This window comes from Lipotes vexillifer, unplaced genomic scaffold (assembly GCF_000442215.2).
Source record: "Lipotes vexillifer unplaced genomic scaffold, Lipotes_vexillifer_v1.1 scaffold796, whole genome shotgun sequence".
NCBI lineage: Eukaryota > Metazoa > Chordata > Mammalia > Artiodactyla > Lipotidae > Lipotes > Lipotes vexillifer.
This window is the reverse complement of record NW_006773072.1, coordinates 2,235,331-2,255,831: the sequence shown is the minus strand read 5'-3', so window position 1 is coordinate 2,255,831 and position 20,501 is coordinate 2,235,331. Positions and strand designations below refer to the sequence as shown.

The following is a 20,501-nucleotide window of genomic DNA, read 5'->3' as shown; positions in this document are numbered from 1 at the left end:
GCCCCACCCTGGGAGGGCCCCCCGCCCCGAAAAAAAAAAAAAAAAAATGAAGAAACTGAGGCTGGGGAGGAGGGGTCATTTGCCCAGAGTCACACAGTCAGTTAGTGGCAGGGCTGGGTCCCTGTCCACAGCTCCGTCCGCTCTGCCAGGATAGCTCTCCATTGCTGTCCGTCACTGTCGCAGCAGAAATGAGCTTTGTCCTTGCCCTGCCCAGTCCTGTGTAGGATAGGCTTTCCTGAGTCCCCAGCCTTGTCTCAGAGGCAGTGGCCAGGCTCTCCTGCCTTCTTGCCTCCAGGGGAAAGCCCTTGAGCTGTGATATAGAGATCACAGAAATCTTTCTCTCCTCCTAGAGCTATATACTTGTTCTGTTAATGATGAAAGTAATGACCATATTACTGATCCTACTTTACAGTGATGGGAGATGAGGAACAGAGAAAGTAAGTAACTTGCCCATGTCACAGAACCGGGCAACCTGGACTTCAGCTCCAGTGTGTCTGCTTCCAACCTCTGCCCAGCCTCCACTCATGACCCCCTCCCTGTCTCTGCTTTGCCCTCCCAGGAGCTCATCACCGCCTGGTACATCGGGTTCCTGACACTCATCCTTTCTTCATTTCTCGTCTACCTGGTTGAGAAGGATGTGCCGGAGGTGGATGCCCAAGGAGAAGAGATGAAAGAGGAGTTTGAGACCTACGCGGATGCCCTTTGGTGGGGTCTGGTGAGTCACCACCTTGAAGGCTGCCTGGTGGGGATTGGCTGTTAGGGACAGAGAGAGATGGAGGGCGTGGCATGGATGCGCTCGGTCAGGCCACTGCGTTCTGCAGCACAGGGGAGGGGAGGCATTCTCCATTTCTGAACCTGCCCCTGGGAGACCCCCCCTGCAGGGTAGGCCCTTGGAAGGGGCTTTTCCATAGTGTTTATAAGAAGTCAGAGCTCTCAACGATCTGGTCCTACGGTCACTCAGGTACCTTACCTCATTCGTCTTAGGCTGTCATCAGCCAGGCCATGCTGTGCAAACAGACACAGTGGCAGATGTAGATATGTGTACCCAGATGCCCCACACCCACAGGACATGTGGTACTAAAGCATTGCTCTAAGCACTTTACATTTATAAATCTGTTTTAAGCTGAAATAACTCTTATTATTAGCCCCCTTTTAAAAATGGGGAAACTGAGGCATGAAGTTGAGTAACTAATTCAAGGACGATCTCTGAGCCAGTTAGTGGTTGACTTGGGATTTGAACTCAGGCATTCAGGTTCTAGAAGCCACACTCTTAACTGGTCCGAAAGCCTGCCTTCCACGTTCATAAGTACATGTGCGCTGATAACCTACACATGTAAACGCACACAGGAATATTCAGCTCATACCAGGACAGACACGGGCACAGACCTTAGCCATGCACACATATACGCACTGTGTATGAATACACCCACGAGAGCACATATATTTAGAATCATGGCTATACACAAAATCACACATAGGCAAATATACACATGAATGTATATCACATGCACATGTTTGCAGTTACTGAAATATTTGTTGACTGATTGACTATAGGGAAGAAATCCTTAACTTAGAAACAGGTGTGGTCTCAAGGCTCCCGTATAAATTCGCTGGTACTTGGCACCATCTCTCACGTGGGAATCTTATTCTAAACGGGAACAGTACCCCGGTCAGCACAAAGGCTTGTAGGTGAAGCTCAGCTGATACATCATTAATTTCCTCTCCCTGGGAAGCCGCATGTCTGAACTCTTCTCTCTTCAGATCACACTGGCCACCATTGGCTACGGAGACAAGACGCCCAAAACGTGGGAAGGCCGTCTGATCGCAGCCACCTTTTCCTTAATCGGCGTCTCCTTTTTCGCCCTTCCAGCGGTGAGTATCTCTGGTGTTCTCCCTAATGTGATGGGCAGGACCCCTCACCCCTTGGCCCCAACTCAACTTTCCAGCCTCATCTTCCATCGTCTCGTATGTTGAATTCCAGCTCTATCAACTCAATAACCATCCCCGTAGCATGGTTTCCTGTCTCTCTGCCATAGGCTGTGCTGATCCCTTTGCCAGGAGTGATCCCCCCAAACACCTACTGCTCTTTCAAGACCCAGTTTCTTTTTTTTTAAATTATTTTTAATTGCAGTATAGCTCATTTGCAATGCTGTGCCCATCTCTGCTGTACAGCAAAGTGACTCAGTTATACACATAGAGACATTCTTTTTTTTAATCTTTTCCATTATGGTTTATCACAGGATATTGAATATGGTTCCCTGTGCTGTACCGTAGGACCTTGTTATTTATCCTCAAGACCCAGTTTCAATGCTGCCTTCTTTAGGCTGAGTTAGTCCTTCCCGCCTCTGGGCATAGCTCTTTAACGGCATTTCAGACTCCATGCTGGGGTTGCACATTTCCAAATCTGCCTGCCCAGAAGACTGTGAGCTCCCGGGGAGCTGAGATTATGTCTTTCACCCACGTGTTCCTTGCACATAGCGGGCCCTTTGTACGTGTGAGTTCCCTTCCCTTGCCCTGTCATCTACTGGTTTATATAAAAAATGCGTTTCCCTCAAGAATAAGTTTTGACCCCTGATAGAATAACTTCCCAAAGCCCAGTGCCCATCAGTGTAATCACAGCAATAATAATAGCATTTGTTGAGCATAGTGTGCACTAGATTCATGCCAAATGCTTTACCTACACCATCTCACTTAATCTTTGTGACAACATTAGGAGTTTGGCGCTACATTTATCTCCATTTTCCAGATGAGAAGACTGAGGCTTAATTGGGTTAGTGAAGTTTCCACAGTCACAGGGCTTTGGGTTGTGGAGCCAGGGACCCAGTTCTGCTCATTCCAAGCTTGGCTCTTAATCACAAAGCTTGAAGAGAACCTTCTTGTATAACAAACCCTCTTCCCTGCCCTTCACCTCCCATCCTTTTGTGGCTAACGTTCTTTGACCACTGCAGCCCTACCTGGTCTATATTTTTCTAAGCTGTTTGACCTTGGGCATATGGCCTTTCTGATTCTCAGTTTCCTTATCTGTAACAGGTGAGGGCCAGTGAGGGTGCGACTTGGTCTCTAAATTCTCTCTTGACTTGAAAAGGGTGTGTTCCTACCTGTGTAATTCACATGAGAGTCCGACCTGGAAATCAGAACAGATCACAATTGAGAGAGATTCCAGCCAGAGTAAAAGCCTCAAGTGACAATTGAAGCAACTAAAATATTTTTTAAATTCCCTTAATAGTAACTGGGAATCTATTCTGCATCATACTCCTTACTAGGCAGTTCCTATTACATCATCTCACTTTTTTTCCTAACGGAATTATGAGGTAGGTAGCTTTATCCTACTTCCATGTGGAAGAAAGTGAGATGCAGCAGAGAGGAGGCTGGCCCAGGGTCTCACTTCACGGAAGTGGCAGAGTCAGGAAGCCCTGGCTTCAAGGCTCCACTTAACCCAGCTCCTACTCGCTGGAAGAGAACGAAGGGATCTTTCCTCCTCCCCTTGGCTCAGTGTCATCCTGCTGCTGGGAGCCGGGCTGTGGCTCCGGGAGAGTCTGGGTGGGGCTGACTTCAGGGCCTGACCTCTCCCTTCAGGGCATCCTGGGGTCCGGGCTGGCGCTCAAGGTGCAGGAGCAACACCGTCAGAAGCACTTTGAGAAAAGGAGGAAGCCCGCTGCTGAGCTCATCCAGGTCTGTCTGCCTGGGGATGAACTGGAATGGAACTCAGATCTCGCGTAGCTGCCTCTGCTTGTGTGTCTGTGTGTCTGTGTGTCTGTCTCTGTGTGTATGTCTATAGACAGCCAGGCAGCAGTGGGTGTTGGTCTCCTGCCAGCTCTCCATCCTTATCTCTCCCCCAACCATGGGCTGGGGGTTGGGGACCATCGTGAGAGATGGTGGGAGAGGCAGAGTGTTCCCTCTTTCACTTCAGAGAAAGTTCCTGCTTTGTGGTTTTATGGGCCACTGGGAGCGCAGAGAATAGGAAAAGAGAGCGTTCTGGCTCTAGCTGCCTGGGACTGCATGTCTGCGTGACCACCCACTCGTGAACTTGTGTCCAGTCGCAGTGAGTGTCTCTGTGGGTCAGATACAGGATATTATCCTCCATACTGTAGTTTCTAGGCCAGTGCTGATCTCTAAGAGTCTGCTCCATCTTCGCAAACCCCAAACCATCATGGTGTGCAGAAGATCTAGTATGTTAGAATCGAAACCTCATCTCCCGGGCTGTCCCTTGCACTGGGAAATGCACAGAAGTGGCACAGAAGACTGTTTGTCTTCCTACCTGTTTGAGAAATCTCAAGGAATCTTGCAACGAGAGTAATCCCTGCTCCTTTCAGGGATCTTCTTCCCAGCACCCACCTCCCCCGTCCACTGGAGTTCACCTCTCCGCACCCCACACCATCAATTATAGCTCCGAGATGATGGGGTCAAGGAAGGTTTTCTTCCCATAGGAGCTACAGAAAGCCAAGAATCCGGCTTCTCTGGATATGACCTCACTGCACGTTATACTCTCAGGTGTCAAGGGCTTTCTGTTTTAATGATGTGGGACTCCATGTGAAAGTTGCGGGTGACACCAGGTCATTCCTGCCCCTCTTTTCTCCTCCCCAGGCCGCCTGGAGGTACTATGCTACCAACCCCAACAGGATTGATCTTGTGGCGACATGGAGGTTCTATGAATCAGTCGTCTCCTTTCCGTTCTTCAGGCAAGTGGCCACTCATCTGAATGCTCAGAGCGTGACTGATCATCCCTCCCGTGGGTCTGTATTTGTGCCTGTTGGCTTCATGGTTTCCTGGAGGACGTCCTTCAGGGCAGTGGTTCCCGATCTGGGCTGCATGTTAGAATCATTAGAGCTTAAAATATCCCAATGCCCAGACCATACCCAGGCAGATTCAATCCGAATCCCCAGGGTTGCAGCCCAGGTATCAGTATTTTTTAAAGCTCCCCAGATGACCCCAGGGTGTCACCCAGCATTTCCAGCTAAACAGTGTGGAGTGGCTGAAAAGGGAGGTCAGGCCAGTGTTGGAGCAGATCAGTGGCTGAGGAAGTGAGGATCCAGTGCAATGGGCCACCCTGGTGGTCCTGGAGGCCGCAGCACCTGCCCATGGCCTGCACCGCCAGACCACTCTGGACAGGGGGAAAGGGCACGGGGAAGAAGCAGCTGGGGGCCCAGAGATGTTGTTTTGTGTTCTCGGAGGTGGGAGATTAAACGAAAGTCTTCAGGATAAAAAAAGAAAAAAATTAAAACCTCTTCCTATGGCCAGCACCTAAGTTATTTTTTTATTATTTTTAAAAAAATTTCTTTTGGCCATGCCACACAGCTTATGGGGTCCTAGTTCCCGGACCAGGGATCAAACCCGTGCCCCCTGCAGTGGAAGCGCAGAGTCCTAACCACTGGACCGCCAGGGAAGTCCCTGGCCAGCGCCTATGAAAAGGGAGAGGGAAATGAATACTTATCGGATATCCAGTATGTTCCTGGAATCCAAGTTCACATTTCATTTAATTCTCAACAGGCATCCTATGAAATAAGTCAGAGGTTCTCAAATGTCAAGGTCCGTTAAAATCAGTGGGGGACTGTAAACACCAGATCCTGCATCCACCTTCAGCAATTTCAATGGCGTTAGAGTAGCTAAAGCACCTCACACAGGCGCCCCTGTTGATTCTAACACAGTGGCCCATGGTGCATCCTTGGAGACAGGCTGGGTGGTCGGTATCACCAGGCTTCTCTCATGGATGAGCCAACTGGGGCTCAGGAACTTTGCTCATTTTGGCCAGTGTCAGCCACATCTAGAGGCCTCCAAAGCCCATGATCTTTTCACTACTTGGGCTTCTGAAATAGACCGCACCTTGCCAGACTTTTTTTTTTTTTGAATTTTTGAATTTTATTTAATTAATTTTTTTATACAGCAGGTCCTTATTAGTCAACAATTTTATACACATCAGTGTATACATGTCAATCCCAATCGCCCAGTTCATCACACCACCACCACCCCGCCTCTTTCCCCACTTGGTGTCCATACGTTTGTTCTCTACATCTGTGTCTCTATTTCTGCCCTGCAAACCGGTTCATCTGTACCATTTTCTAGGTTCTACATATACGCATTAATATACGATATGTGTTCTTCTCTTTCTGACTTACTTCACTCTGTATAACAGTCTCTAGATCCATCCACGTCTCTACAAATGACCCAATTTTGTTCCTTTTTATGGCTGAGTAATATGCCATTGTATATATGTACCACATCTTCTTTATCCATTCGTCTGTCGATGGGCATTTAGGTTGCTTCCATGACCTGGCTATTGTAAATAGTGCTGCAATGAACATTGGGGTGCATGTGTCTTTTTGAATTATGCTTTTCTCTGGGTATATGCCCAATAGTGGGATTGCTGGATCATATGGTAATTCTATTTTTAGTTTTTTAAGGAACCTCCATACTGTTCTCCATAGTGGCTGTATCAGTTTACATTCCCAGCAACAGTGCCAGAGGGTTGCCTTTTCTCCACACCCTCTCCAGCATTTGCTGTTTTTAGATTTTCTGATGATGCCTATTCTAACTGGTGTGAGGTGATACCTCATTGTAGTTTTGATTTGCATTTCTCTAATAATTAGTGATGCTGAGCATATTTTCATGTACTTCTTGGCCATCTGTATGTCTTCTTTGGAGAAATGTCTATTTAGGTCTTCTGCACATTTTTGGATTAGGTTGTTTGTTTCTTTAATATTCAGTTGCATGAACTGTTTATATATTTTGTAGGTTAATCCTTTGTCCGTTGATTCATTTGCAAATATTTTCTCCCATTCTGAGGGTTGTCTTTTCATATTTTTTCTTTTGCCCTACCCAGGTACGTGGGGAGTTTCTTGCCTTTTAGGAGGTCTGAGGTCTTCTGCCAGCGTTCAGTGGGTGTTCTGTAGGAGCTGTTCCACATGTAGATGTATTTCTGATGTATCTGTGGGGAGGAAGGTGATCTCCGCGTCTTACTCTTCCGCCATCTTCTCCGACTCCCGAGAAATCCTAAAGGGGCTTTTCTGGCGCAAGGTGGCCATCCCTGGTTTCACATCCACATGATCTCAGGCACAGACCTCCTTGTTTTTCCATTTAGTCTTTAAGTTACTTGTTGAAACAACTGGTCCGTGGTCCCAAGGACTGTCGCGGTTTCGGCTGGTGGGGCCCCCCCAGAGCCGGCAGCCTCAGTGAGGCCGCCCTCCCCTCGGGCTCCGGGGCAGTTCATCCAGTCTTTTCATCTTGTTTACAGTTTCCTTTGCTTTGCAAAAGCTTTTAAGTTTCATTAGGTCCCATTTGTTTATTTTTGTTTTTATTTCCATTACTCTAGGAGGTGGGTCCAAAAAGATCTTGCTGTGATTTATGTCGAAGAGTATTCTTAATGTTTTCCTCTAAGAGTTTTTTTGTTTTGTTTTGTTTTTTTTTTGCGGTACGCGGACCTCTCACTGTTGTGGCCTCTCCCGTTGCGAAGCACAGGCTCTGGACGCGCAGGCTCAGCGGCCGTGGCTCACGGGCCTAGCCGCTCCGTGGCATGTGGGATCTTCCTAGACCGGAGCACGAACCCGTGTCCCCTGCATCGGCAGGCGGACTCCCAACCACTGCGCCACCAGGGAAGCCCCCTCTAAGAGTTTTATAGTGCTTGGTCTTACATTTAGGTCTCTAATCCATTTTGAGTTTATTTTTGTGTATGGTGTTAGGGAGTGTTCTAATTTCATTCTTTTACATGTAGCTGTCCAGTTTTCACAGCACCACTTATTGAAGAGACTGTCTTTTCTCCATTGTATATCCTTGCCTCCTTTGTCATAGATTAGTTGACCATGGGTGCGTGGGTTTATCTCTGTGCTTTCTATCTTGTTCCATTGATCTTTGTTTCTGTTTTTGTGCCAGTACCATATTGTCTTGATTACTGTAGCTTTGTAGTATAGTCTGAAATCAGGGAGTCTGATTCCTCCAGCTCCGTTTTTTTCCCCTCAGGACTGCTTTGGCTATTCAGGGTCTTTTGTGTCTCCATGTAAATTTTAAGATGATTTGTTCTAGTTCCGTAAAAAATGCCATTGGTAATTTGATAGGGATTGCATTGAATCTGTAGATTGCTTTGGGTAGTATAGTCATTTTCACAATATTGATTCTTCCAATCCAAGAACATGGTATATCTCTCCATCTGTTGGTATCATCTTTAGTTTCTTTCATCAGTGTCTTATAGTTTTCTGCATACAGGTCTTTTGTCTCCATAGGTAGCTTTATTCCTAGGTATTTTATTCTTTTTGTTGAAATGGTAAATGGGAGTGTTTCCTTAATTTCTCTTTCAGATTTTTCATCATTAGTGTATAGGAATGCAAGAGATTTCTGTGCATTAATTTTGTACCCTGCAACTTTACCAGATTCCTTGATTAGCTCTAGTAGTTTTCTGGTGGCATCTTTAGGATTCTCTATGTATAGTATCATGTCATCTGCAAACAGTGACAGTTTTACTTCTTTTCCAGTTTGTATTCCTTTTATTTCTTTTCCTTCTCTGATTGCTGTGGCTAGGACTTCCAAAACTATGTGGAATAATAGTGGTGAGAGTGGACATCCTTGTCTTGTTCCTGATCTTAGAGGAAATGCTTTCAGTTTTTCACCATTGAGAATGATGTTTGCTGTGGGTTTGTCGTATATGGCCTTTATTATGTTGAGGTAGGTTCCCTCTATGCCCACTTTCTGTCGAGCTTTTATCATAAATGGGTGTTGAATTTTGTCAAAAGCTTTTTCTGCATCTATTGAGATGATCATATGGTTTTTATTCTTCAGTTTGTTAATATGGTATATCACATTGATTGATTTACATATATTGAAGAATCCTTGCATCCCTGGGATAAATCCCACTTGATCATGGTGTATGATCCTTTTAATGTGTTGTTGGATTCTGTATGCTAGTATTTTGTTGAGGATTTTTGCATCTCTGTTCATCAGTGATATTGTCCTGTAATTTTCTTTTTTTGTAGTATCTTTGTGTGGTTTTGGTATCAGGATGATGGTGGCCTCATAGAATGAGTTTGTGAGTGTTCCTTCCTCCACAATTTTTTGGAAGAGTTTGAGAAGGATGGGTGTTAGCTCTTCTCTAAATGTTTGATAGAATTCACCTGTGAAGCCATCTGGTCCTGGACTTTTGTATGTTGGAAGATTTTTAATCAGAGTTTCAATTTCATTTCTTGTGCTTGGTCTGTTCATATTTTCTATTTCTTCCTTGTTCAGTCTTGGAAGGTTATAGCTTTCTAAGAATTTGTCCATTTCTTCCAGGTTATCCATTTTATTGGCATAGAGTTGCTTGTAGTAGTCTCTTGGGATGCTTTGTATTTCTGTAGTGTCTGTTGTAACTTCTCCTTTTTCATTTCTAATTTTATTGATTTGAGTCCTCTCCCTCTTTTTCTTGATGAGTCTGGCTAATGGTTTATCAATTTTGTTTATCTTCTCAGAGAACCAGCTTTTAGTTTTATTGGTCTTTGCTATTGTTTTCTTTGTTTCTATTTCATTTATTTCTGCTCTGATCTTTATGATTTCTTTCCTTCTTCTAGCTTTGGGTTTTGTTTGTTCTTCTTTCTCTAGTTCCTTTAGGTGTAAGGTTAGATTATTTATTTGAGATTTTTCTTGTTTCTTGAGGTAGGCTTGTATAGCTACAAACTTCCCTCTTAGAACTGCTTTTGCTGCATCCCATAGGTTTTGGATCATCGTGTTTTCATTGTCATTTGTCTCTAGGTATTTTTTCATTTCCTCTTTGATTTGTTCAGTGATCTCTTGGTTATTTAGTAACGTATTGTTTAGCCTCCATGTGTTTGTGTTTTTTACGTTTTTTCCCTGTAATTGATTTCTAATCTCAATGCGTTATGGTCAGAAAAGATACTTGATATGATTTCGATTTTCTTAAATCTACTGTGGCTTGATTTGTGACCCAAGCTGTGATCTGTCCTGGAGAATGTTCCATGTGCACTTGAGAAGAAAGTGTAATCTGCTGTTTTTGGATGGAATGTCCCATAAATATCAATTAAATCTATCTGATCTGTTGTGTCATTTAAAGCTTCTGTTTCCTTATTTATTTTCATTTTGGATGATCTGTCCATTGGTGTAAGTGAGGTGTTAAAGTCCCCCACTATTATTGTGTTACTGTCAATTTCCTCTTTTATAACTGTTAGCAGTTGCGTTATGTATTGAGGTGCTCCTATGTTGGGTGCATATATATTTATAATTGTTATATCTTCTTCTTGGATTGATCCCTTGATCATTATGTAGTGTCCTTCCTTGTCTCTTGTAACATTCTTTATTTTAAAGTCTATTTTATCTGATATGAGTATTGCTACTCCAGCTTTCTTTTGATTTCCATTTGCATGGAAGATCTTTTTCCATCCCCTCCCTTTGAGTCTGTATGTGTCCCTATGTCTGAAGTGGGTCTCTTGTAGACAGCATATATATGGGTCTTGTTTTTGTATCCATTCAGCAAGCCTGTGTCTTTTAGTTGAAGCATTTAATCCATTCACGTTTAAGGTAATTATTGATATCTATGTTCCTATGACCATTTTCTTAATTGTTTTGGGTTTGTTTTTGTAGGTCCTTTTCGTCTTGTGTTTCCCACTTAGAGAAGTTCCTTTAGCATTTGTTGAAAAGGTGGTTTGGTGGTGCTGAATTCTCTTAGCTTTTGCTTGTCTGTAAAGCATTTGATTTCTCCATGGAATCTGAATGAGATCCTTGCTGGCTAGAGTAATCTTGGTTATAGGTTCTTCCCTTTCATCACTTGAAGTATATCATGCCACTCCTTTCTGGCTTGTAGAGTTTCTGCTGAGTAATCAGCTGTTAACATAATGGGGGTTCCCTTGTATGTTATTTGTCATTTTTCCCTTGCTGCTTTCAATAATTTTTCTTTGTCTTTAATTTTTGCCAGTTTGACTACTATGTGTCTCAGCATGTTTCTTCTTGGGTTTATCCTGTATGGGACTCTCTGTACTTCCTGGACTCGGGGGGCTATTTCCTTTCCCGTGTTAGGGAAGTTTTTGACTATAACCTGTTCAAATATTTTCTCAGGTCCTTTCTCTCTCTCTTCTCCTTCTGGGACCTCTATAATGCGAATGCTGTTGCGTTTAACGTTGTCCCAGAGGTCTCTTAGGCTGTCTTCATTTCTTTTCATTCTTTTTCCTTTATTCTTTTTTTTCCTTTTAACATCTTTATTGGGGTATAATTGCTTTACAATGGCGTGTTAGTTTCTGCTTTATAACAAAGTGAATCAGTTATACATATGTTCCCATATCTCTTCCCTCTTGCATCTCCCTCCCTCGCACCCTCCCTATCCCACCCCTCCAGGTGGTCACAAAGCACCGAGCCGATATTCCTGTGCCATGCGGCTGCTTCCCACTAGCTATCTACCTTACGTTTGTTAGTGTATATATGTCCATGTCTCTCTCTCGCCCTATCACAGCTCACCCTTCCCCCTCCCCGTATCCTCAAGTCCGTTCTCCAGTAGGTCTGTGTCTTTATTCCTGTCTTACCCCTAAGTTCTTCATAACATTTTTTTTACTTAAATTCCATATATATGTGTTAGCATACGGTATTTGTCTTTCTTTTTCTGACTTACTTTACTCTGTATGACAGACTCTAGGTCTATCCACCTCTTACAAATAGGAATATTTTCTCCCATTCTGAGGGCTGTCTTTTGGTCTTGTTTATGGTTTCCTTTGCTGTGCAAAAGCTTTGAAGTTTCATTAGGTCCCATTTGTTTATTTTTGTTTTTATCTCCATTACTCTAGGAGATGGGTCAAGAAGGATCTTGCTGTGATTTATGTCATAGAGTGTTCTGCCTATGTTTTCCTCTAAGAGTTTGATAGTTTCTGGCCTTACATTTAGGTCTTTAATCCATTTTGAGCTTATTTTTGTGTATGGTGTTAGGGAGTGATCTAATCTCATACTTTTACATGTACCTGTCCAGTTTTCCCAGCACCACTTATTGAAGGGGCTGTCCTTTCTCCACTGTATATTCCTGCCACCTTTATCAAAGATAAGGTGACCATATGTGCATGGGTTTATCTCTGGGCTTTCTATCCTATTCCATTGATCTATCTTTCTGTTTTTGTGCCAGTACCATACTGTCTTGATTACTGTAGCTTTGTAGTATAGTCTGAAGTCAGGCAGCCTGATTCCTCCAGCTCCATTTTTTGTTCTCAAGATTGCTTTGGCTATTCGGGGTCTTTTGTGTTTCCATACAAATTGTGAAATTTTTTGTTCTAGTTCTGTGAAAAATGCCAGTGGTAGTTTGATAGGGATTGCATTGAATCTATAGATTGCTTTGGGAAGTAGAGTCATTTTCACAATGTTGATTCTTCCAATCCAAGAACATGGTATATCTCTCCATCTGTTTGTATCATCTTTAATTTCTTTCATCAGTGTCTTATAATTTTCTGCATACAGGTCTTTTGTCTCCTTAGGTAGGTTTATTCCTAGATATTTTATTCTTTTTGTTGCAATGGTAAATGGGAGTGTTTTCTTGATTTCACTTTCAGATTTTTCATCGTTAGTATATAGGAATGCCAGAGATTTCTGTGCATTAATTTTGTATCCTGCTACTTTACCAAATTCATTGATTAGCTCTAGTAGTTTTCTGGTAGCATCTTTAGGATTCTCTATGTATAGTATCATGTCATCTGCAAACAGTGACAGCTTTACTTCTTCTTTTCCGATTTGGATTCCTTTTATTTCCTTTTCTTCTCTGATTGCTGTGGCTAAAACTTCCAAAACTATGTTGAATAAGAGTGGTGAGAGTGGGCAACCTTGTCTTGTTCCTGATCTTAGTGGAAATGCTTTCAGTTTTTCACCATTGAGGATGATGTTGGCTGTGGGCTTGTCATATACGGCCTTTATTATATTGAGGAAAGTTCCCTCTACACCTACTTTCTGCAGGGTTTTTATCATAAATGGGTGTTGAATTTTGTCAAAAGCTTTCTCTGCATCTATTGAGATGATCATATGGTTTTTCTCCTTCAATTTGTTAATATGGTTTATCACATTGATATATTTGTGTATATTGAAGAATCCTTGCATTCCTGGAATAAACCCCAGTTGATCATGCTGTATGATCCTTTTAATGTGCTGTTGAATTCTGTTTGCTAGTATTTTGCTGAGGATTTTTGCATCTATATTCATCACTGATACTGGCCTGTAATTTTCTTTCTTTGTGACATCCTTGTCTGGTTTTGGTATCAGGGTGATGGTGGCCTCGTAGAAGGAATTTGGGAGTGTTCCTCCCTCTGCTATATTTTGGAAGAGTTTGAGAAGGACAGGTGTTAGCTCTTCTCTAAATGTTTGATAGAATTCGCCTGAGAAACCATCTGGTCCTGGGCTTTTGTTTGTTGGAAGATTTTTAATCACAGTTTCAATTTCAGTGTTTGTGATTGGTCTGTTCATATTTTCTATTTCTTCCTGATTCAGTCTTGGCAGTTTGTGCATTTCTAAGAATTTGTCCATTTCTTCCAGATTGTCCATTTTATTGGCATAGAGTTGCTTGTAGTAATCCCTCATGATTTTTTGTATTTCTGCAGTGTCAGTTGTTACTTCTCCTTTTTCATTTCTGATTCTATTGATTTGAGTCTTCTCCCTTATTTTCTTGATGAGTCTGGCTAATGGTTTATCAATTTTGTTAATCTTCTCAAAGAACCAGCTTTTAGTTTTATTGATCTTTGCTATTGTTTCCTTCATTTCTTTTTCATTTATTTCTGATCTGATTTTTATGATTTCTTTCCTTCTGCTAACTCTGGGGTTTTTTTGTTCTTCTTTCTCTAATTGCTTGAGGTGCAAGGTTAGGTTGTTTATTCGAGATGTTTCCTGCTTCTTAAGGTGGGCTTGTATTGCTATAAACTTCCCTCTTAGAACTGCTTTTGCTGCATCCCATAGGTTTTGGGTCATTGTGTCTCCACTGTCATTTGTTTCTAGGTATTTTTTAATTTCCTCTTTGATTTCTTCAGTGATCACTTCGTTATTAAGTAGTGTATTGTTTGGCCTCCCTGTGTTTGTATTTTTTACAGTTTTTTTTCCTGTAATTGGTATCTAGTCTTATAGTGGTGTGGTCAGAAAAGCCACTTGATATGATTTCAATTTTCTTAAATTTACCAAGGCTTGATTTGTGACCCAAGATATGATCTATCCTGGAGAATGTTCCATGAGCACTTGAGAAGAAAGTGTATTCTGTTGTTTGTGGATGGAATGTCCTATAAGTATCAATAAGTCCATCCTGTTTAATGTATCATTTAAAGCTTGTGTTTCCTTATTTATTTTCATTTTGGATGATCTGTCCATTGGTGAAAGTGGGGTGTTGAAGTCCCCTACTATGAATGTGTTACTGTCGATTTCCCCTTTTATGGCTGCTAGTTTTTGCCTTATGTATTGAGGTGCTCCTATGTTGGGTGCATAAATATTTACAATTGTTATATCTTCTTCTTGGATCGATCCCTTAATCATTATGTAGTGTCCTTCTTTGTCTCTTCTGATAGTCCTTATTTTAAAGTCTATTTTGTCTGATATGAGAATTGCTACTCCAGCTTTCTTTTGGTTTCCATTTGCATGGAATATCTTTTTCCATCCCCTTACTTTCAGTCTGTATGTGTCTCTAGGTCTGAAGTGGGTCTCTTGTAGACAGCATATATATGGGTCTTGTTTTTGTATCCATTCAGCCAATCTGTGTCTTTTGGTGGGAGCATTTAGTCCATTTACATTTAAGGTAATTATCGATATGTATGTTCCTATTCCCATTTTCTAAATTGTTTTGGGTTCGTTATTATAGGACTTTTCCTTCTCTTGTGTTTTTGTCTAGAGAAGTTCCTTTAGCATTTGTTGTAAAGCTGGTTTGGTGGTGCTGAACTCTCTCAGCTTTTGCTTGTCTGTAAAGGTTTTAATTTCTCCATCAAATCTGAATGAGATCCTTGCTGGGTAGAGTAATCTTGGTTGCAGGTTTTTCTCCTTTCTCCTTCATCACTTTCAGTATGTCCTGCCACTGCCTTCTGGCTTGCAGAGTTTCTGCTGAGAGATCAGCTGATAACCTTATGGGGATTCCCTTGTGTGTTATTTTTCCCTTGCTGCTTTTAATATGCTTTCTTTGTATTTAATTTTTGACAGTTTGATTAATATACGTCTTGGCGTATTTCTCCTCGGATTTATCCTGTATGGGACTCTCTGTGCTTCCTGGACTTGATTAACTATTTCCTTTCCCATATTAGGGAAGTTTTCAACTATAATCTCTTCAAATATTTTCTCAGTCCCTTTCTTTTTCTCTTCTTCTTCTGGAACCCCTATCATTCGAATGTTGGTGCGTTTAATGTTGTCCCAGAGGTCTCTGAGACTGTCCTCTGCTCTTTTCATTCTTTTTTCTTTATTCTGCTCTGCGGTAGTTATTTCCACTATTTTATCTTCCAGGTCACTTATCTGTTCTTCTGCCTCAGTTATTCTGCTATTGATTCCATCTAGAGTATTTTTCATTTCATTTATTGTGTTGTTCATCATTGTCTGTTTCATCTTTATTTCTTCTAGGTCCTTGTTAACTGCTTCTTGCATTTTGTCCATTCTATTTCCAAGATTTTGGATCATCTTTACTATCATTATTCTGAACTCTTTTTCAGGTAGACTGCCTATTTCCTCTTCATTTGTTAGGTCTGGTGGGTTTTTATCTTGCTCCTTCATCTGCTGTGTGTTTTTCTGTCTTCTCATTTTGCTTATCTTACTGTGATTGGGTTCACCTTTTTGCAGGCTGCAAGTTCGTAGCTCCCGTTGTTTTTGATGTCTGTCTCCAGTGGCTAAGGTTGGTTCAGTGGGTTGTGTAGGCTTCCTGGTGGAGGGGACTAGTGGCTGTGTTGTGGTGTATGAGGCTAGATCTTGTCTCTCTAGTTTGCAGGTCCACGTCTGGTGGTGTGTTTTGGGGTGTCTGTGGACTTATTATGATTTTAGGCAGCCTCTCTGCTAATGGGTGGGGTTGTCTTCCTGTTTTGCTAGTTGTTTGGCATAGGTTGTCCAGCACTGTAGCTTGCTGGTCGTTGAGTGAAGCTGGGTGCTGGTGTTAAGATGGAGGTCTCTGGGAGATTTTCGCCGTTTGATATTATGTGGAGCTGGTAGGTCTCTTGTTGACCAGTGTCCTGAAGTTGTCTCTCGCACCTCAGTGGCAGAGTCCTGACTCCTGGCTGTAGCAGCAAGAGCCTTTCATCCACACGGTTCAGAATAAAAGGGAGAGAAAGTAGAGAGAATTAGTAGAAGTAGGAAGGAAGGAAGGAAGAAAGAAAGAGAGGAGAGAAGGAAGGAAGGAAGGAGGGAAGGAAGAAAGAAAAGAAGGAAAGAAAGGAGGGAGGGATGGAGGAAGGAAGGAAGGAAGGAGGGAAGGAAGGAAAAAAGACAGAAAGAAAGAAGATACAGTAAAATAAAATAAAGTATAATAAAGTTATTGAATTAAAAAATAAGTTAGAAACAAAAAAAAGGGACGGATATAACCTTAGAACACATGGTGGAAGTAAAGCTATACAGACAAAATCTTACACAGAAGCATACACATACACCCTCACAAAAAGAGGTAAAGGGGAAAAAATCATAAATTTTGCTCTCAAAGTCCACCTCCTCAATTTGGGATGATTCGTTTTCTATTCATGTATTCCACAGCTGCAGGGTACATCAAGTTGATTGTGGAGCTTTATTCCGCTGTTTCTGAGGCTGCTGGGAGAGATTTCCCTTTCTCTTCTTTGTTCGCACAGCTCCCGGGGCTCAGCTTTGGATTTGGCCCCGCCTCTGCGTGTAGGTCGTCGGAGGGCGTCTGTTTTTTGCTCAGACAGGACGGGGTTAAAGGAGCCGCTGATTCGAGGGCTCTGGCGCAGTCAGGCGGCACGGCGGGGGGGGGCACGGCGTGCGGGGCGGGGCTGCGGCGGCAGAGGCCGGCGTGACGTTGCACCAGCGTGGGGCGACGGCCGGCGTGACGTTGCAGCAGCCTGAGGGGCGCCGTGCGTTCTCCCGGGTAAGTTGTCCCTGGACCCTGGGACTCTGGCAGTGGCGGGCTGCACAGGCTCCCGGGAGGGGAGGTGTGGAGAGTGACCTGCGCTCGCACACAGGCCCCTTGGTGGCGGCAGCAGCGGCCTTAGCGTCTCCCGCCCGTCTCTGGGGTCCGCGCTGTTAGCCGCGGCTCGCGCCCGTCTCCGGAGCTCCTTTAAGCGGCGCTCTGAATCCCCTCCCCTCGCGCACCAGGAAACAAAGAGGGAAGAAAAAGTCTCTCGCCTCTTCGGCAGCTCCGGACTTTTCCCCGGACTCCCTCCCGGCGAGCCGTGGCGCACTAACCCCCTGCAGGCTGTGCTCGCGCCGCCAACCCCAGTCCTCTCCCTGCGCTCCGCGGGTGAGCACACGAGCCTCTCGGGCTGGTGAGCGCCGGTCGGCGCCGATCCTCTGTGCGGGAATCTCCCCGCTTTGCCCTCCGCGCCCCCGTTGCTGCGCCCTCCTCCGCGGCTCCGAAGCTCCCCGCTCCGCCTCCCGCAGTCTCCGCCCGCGAAGGGGCTTCTAGTGTGTGGAGACCTTTCCTCCTTCACGGCTCCCTCCCACTGGTGCAGGTGCCGTCCCTATTCTTTTGTCTCTGTTTATTCTTTTTTCTTTTGCCCTACGCAGGTACGTGGGGACTTTCTTGCCTTTTGGGAGGCGTGAGGTCTTCTGCCAGCGTTCAGTAGATGTTCTGTAGGAGTTGTTCCACGTGTAGATGTCCTTTTTTCTTTATTCTGTTCCACAGCAGTGAATTCCACCACTCTGTCTTCCAGGTCACTTATCCGTTCTTCTGCCTCAGTTATTCTGCTATTGATTCCTTCTAGTGTAGTTTTCATTTCAGCTATTGGATTGTTCATCTCTGTTTGTTTGTTCTTTAATTCTTCTAGGTCTTTGTTAAACATTTCTTGCCTCTTCTCGACCTTTGCCTCCATTCTTTTTCCGAGGTCCTGGATCATCTTCGCTATCATTATTCTGAATTCTTTTTCTGGAAGGTTGCCTATCTCCACTTTATTTAGTTGTTTTCCTGGGGTTTTATCTTGTTCCTTCATCTGGTACGTAGCCCTCTGCCTTTTCATCTTGTCTGTCTTTCCGTGAATGTGGTTTTTGTTCCACAGGCTGCAGGATTGTAGTTCTTCTTGCTTCTGCTGTCTGCCCTCTGGTGGATGAGGCTATCTAAGAGGCTTGTGCAAGTTTCCTGATGGGAGGGACTGGTGGTGGGTAGAGCTGACTGTTGCTCTGGTGGGCAGAGCTCAGTAAAACTTGAATCCGCTTGACAGCTGATGGGTGGGGCTGGGTTCCCTCCCTGTTGGTTGTTTGGCCCGAGGCAACCCAACAATGGAGCCTGCCCAGCTCTTTGGTGGGGCTAATGGCAGACTCTGGGAGGGCTCACGCCAAGGAGTACTTCCCAGAACTTCTGCTGCCAGTGTCCTTGTCTCCATGGTGAGCCACAGCCACCCCCCACCTCTGCAGGAGGGTCTGGTTCAGTCTCCGCTGGGGTCACTGCTCCTTCCCCTGGGTGCCGATGCACACACTACTTTGTGTGTGCCCTCCAAGAGTGGATTCTCTGTTTCCCCCAGTCCTGTCGAAGTCCTGCAGTCAAATCCCACTAGCCTTCAAAGTCGGATTCTCTAGGAATTCCTCCTCCCGTTGCCGGACCCCCAGGTTGGGAACCTGACGTGGGGCTCAGAACCTTCACTCCAGTGGGTGGACTTCTGTGGTATAAGTGTTCTCCAGTCTGTGAGTCACTCACCCAGCGGTTATGGGATTTGATTTTACTGGGATTGCTCCCCTCCTACCATCTCATTATGGCTTCTCCTTTGTCTTTGGATGTGGGGTATCTTTTTTCATGAGTTCCAGTGTCTTCCTGTCGATGATTGTCCAGCAGCTAGTTGTGATTCTGGTGTTCTTGCAAGAGGGAGTGAGAGCACGTCCTTCTACTCCACCATCTTGGTTCCTGATCTCAGTAATCTAAGCTTTCACCTTAGGAAACTAGAGGTGCCCGTGACTCGCCACTAGTTGCGCTCAGGCAGGAAACACGCTCACTGACACCATCAGCGAAGTGCCCAAAATCCTTGCCAGATTTTAGACACTGTGGTCCAGAGCTCAGATTTTTAAGTGTGTGGATGGAAGGCTGGGTGGATAGGACCCTTGAGTTGGAAGAAGTAGAGGGACACTCAGAACTCATACCTGGAGTGGGAGCCCTGCTCTGAAGCATGTTTCTGCCATGTGTCTGGGTTCATGAACCATAGCATGACCCAGTGCTGGACGGGTGGCCCCCCCCAACCCCACCCCACCTTCCCATACTCTCATGGTGGAACCTTGGGCCAGGCTCTGAACTCGGCCTCAATTTTCCCTCCACTTCCGTCACCGGACTGTGGTAAAGGTTTAAGAAAATTCATGACATCATGACTGACTCATTACCCTGCATAAAACCTTCCACTGGGTATAACCATGATGAAGAGAACAAGATCCAAAACCTGACCACGACCCGCAGGGCCCCAGAGCCTCAGGGCCCTGCTTAACTCTCCCATCTCAGCGTCTATGGTGCTGTTGCTCCCAAGAGGGTCTAGTGGCACGTGGCATTTTCTAGTCCAGGCATTCGGTCCACCAATATTTTTGAGCCCCTTGTATATGATAAGGATTGGACCAGACCCATGCAGGTCACAAGTGACTTGTGAAGGACTTTGACCTTGATCCTGAAAGCGAAGAGAAGCCATTGGCGGCAGAGAATGACATGATCAGATGTGTGTTTCAGGAAAGTGACAGGAGCGAGGATGGATTGGACAGGCTCAGGATTCTACACAAGGAGATCAGCTAGCAAAGGAATGCAGGATTCAGGGGAAGAGGAAATGAGAGCTTAAACTAAGGTAACAGCTGTAGGAAGGGACGATAGAGGGAGGACCTGAAAGGGAATAAGCAAAGGGAAAGAAACTCAGGGAGTGATGACTTGTGGGAGAGTTAATGAGATGAGAAGAAGCAAGGCTTCCGTAATGAAATGACAGATTTTGGTTTACTAACTGTGTCTTCTTACTTGTAATTAGATTTACTCAGAGGATGATCTCTGTGCTTCCTTTTGATTCTAACATTCGATTGTTGCTATAAGCATTTTGGGTTTGGGATAGTATCAGCTTCCCTGGGGATAAGAAGGGTCTTAGAATGGGCAGGTGGCTTCTCCTGAAGAGAACAGAGTGACCTTGAACTCAAAAACAAGAACTTGTGCAACCACATTGAATTCTGAATCGAGATTTCTGTTTGCTTTGCATCCCAAGGTCTTGGCAAGAGGCCCATTCTTTTGCGTTGGTTTATTATAAATAAGGCATTGCCCTAGCTGTCGGAGACTCCAAGGAATACATTGTGCTGCAGACAGCAGCCGTGATATGGGAATGGCTTTTACACTAAGAGAGAACATTTCTTTCCTTTTTTCAAAGACAAAAGTATAAAACCACTAGAGAATTCACTTGGCAACCATTCTGAAACAAGGCTGTCCCTTGGGAGAAGAATGCCGCCCCTCCCCCCCC

General features: G+C 44.3%; 1 protein-coding gene across 1 annotated transcript in view; it reads left to right on the top strand.

Moving 5' to 3' along the window:
- Positions 1–20,501, top strand: part of KCNQ3 (potassium voltage-gated channel subfamily Q member 3) — a 300,717-nt gene that overhangs the window by 244,944 nt on the left and 35,272 nt on the right. The window contains 4 exon segments of the mRNA XM_007447991.1: positions 560–715; positions 1,762–1,872; positions 3,577–3,672; positions 4,585–4,683. Coding sequence (XP_007448053.1) covers positions 560–715; positions 1,762–1,872; positions 3,577–3,672; positions 4,585–4,683 — 462 coding nt within the window.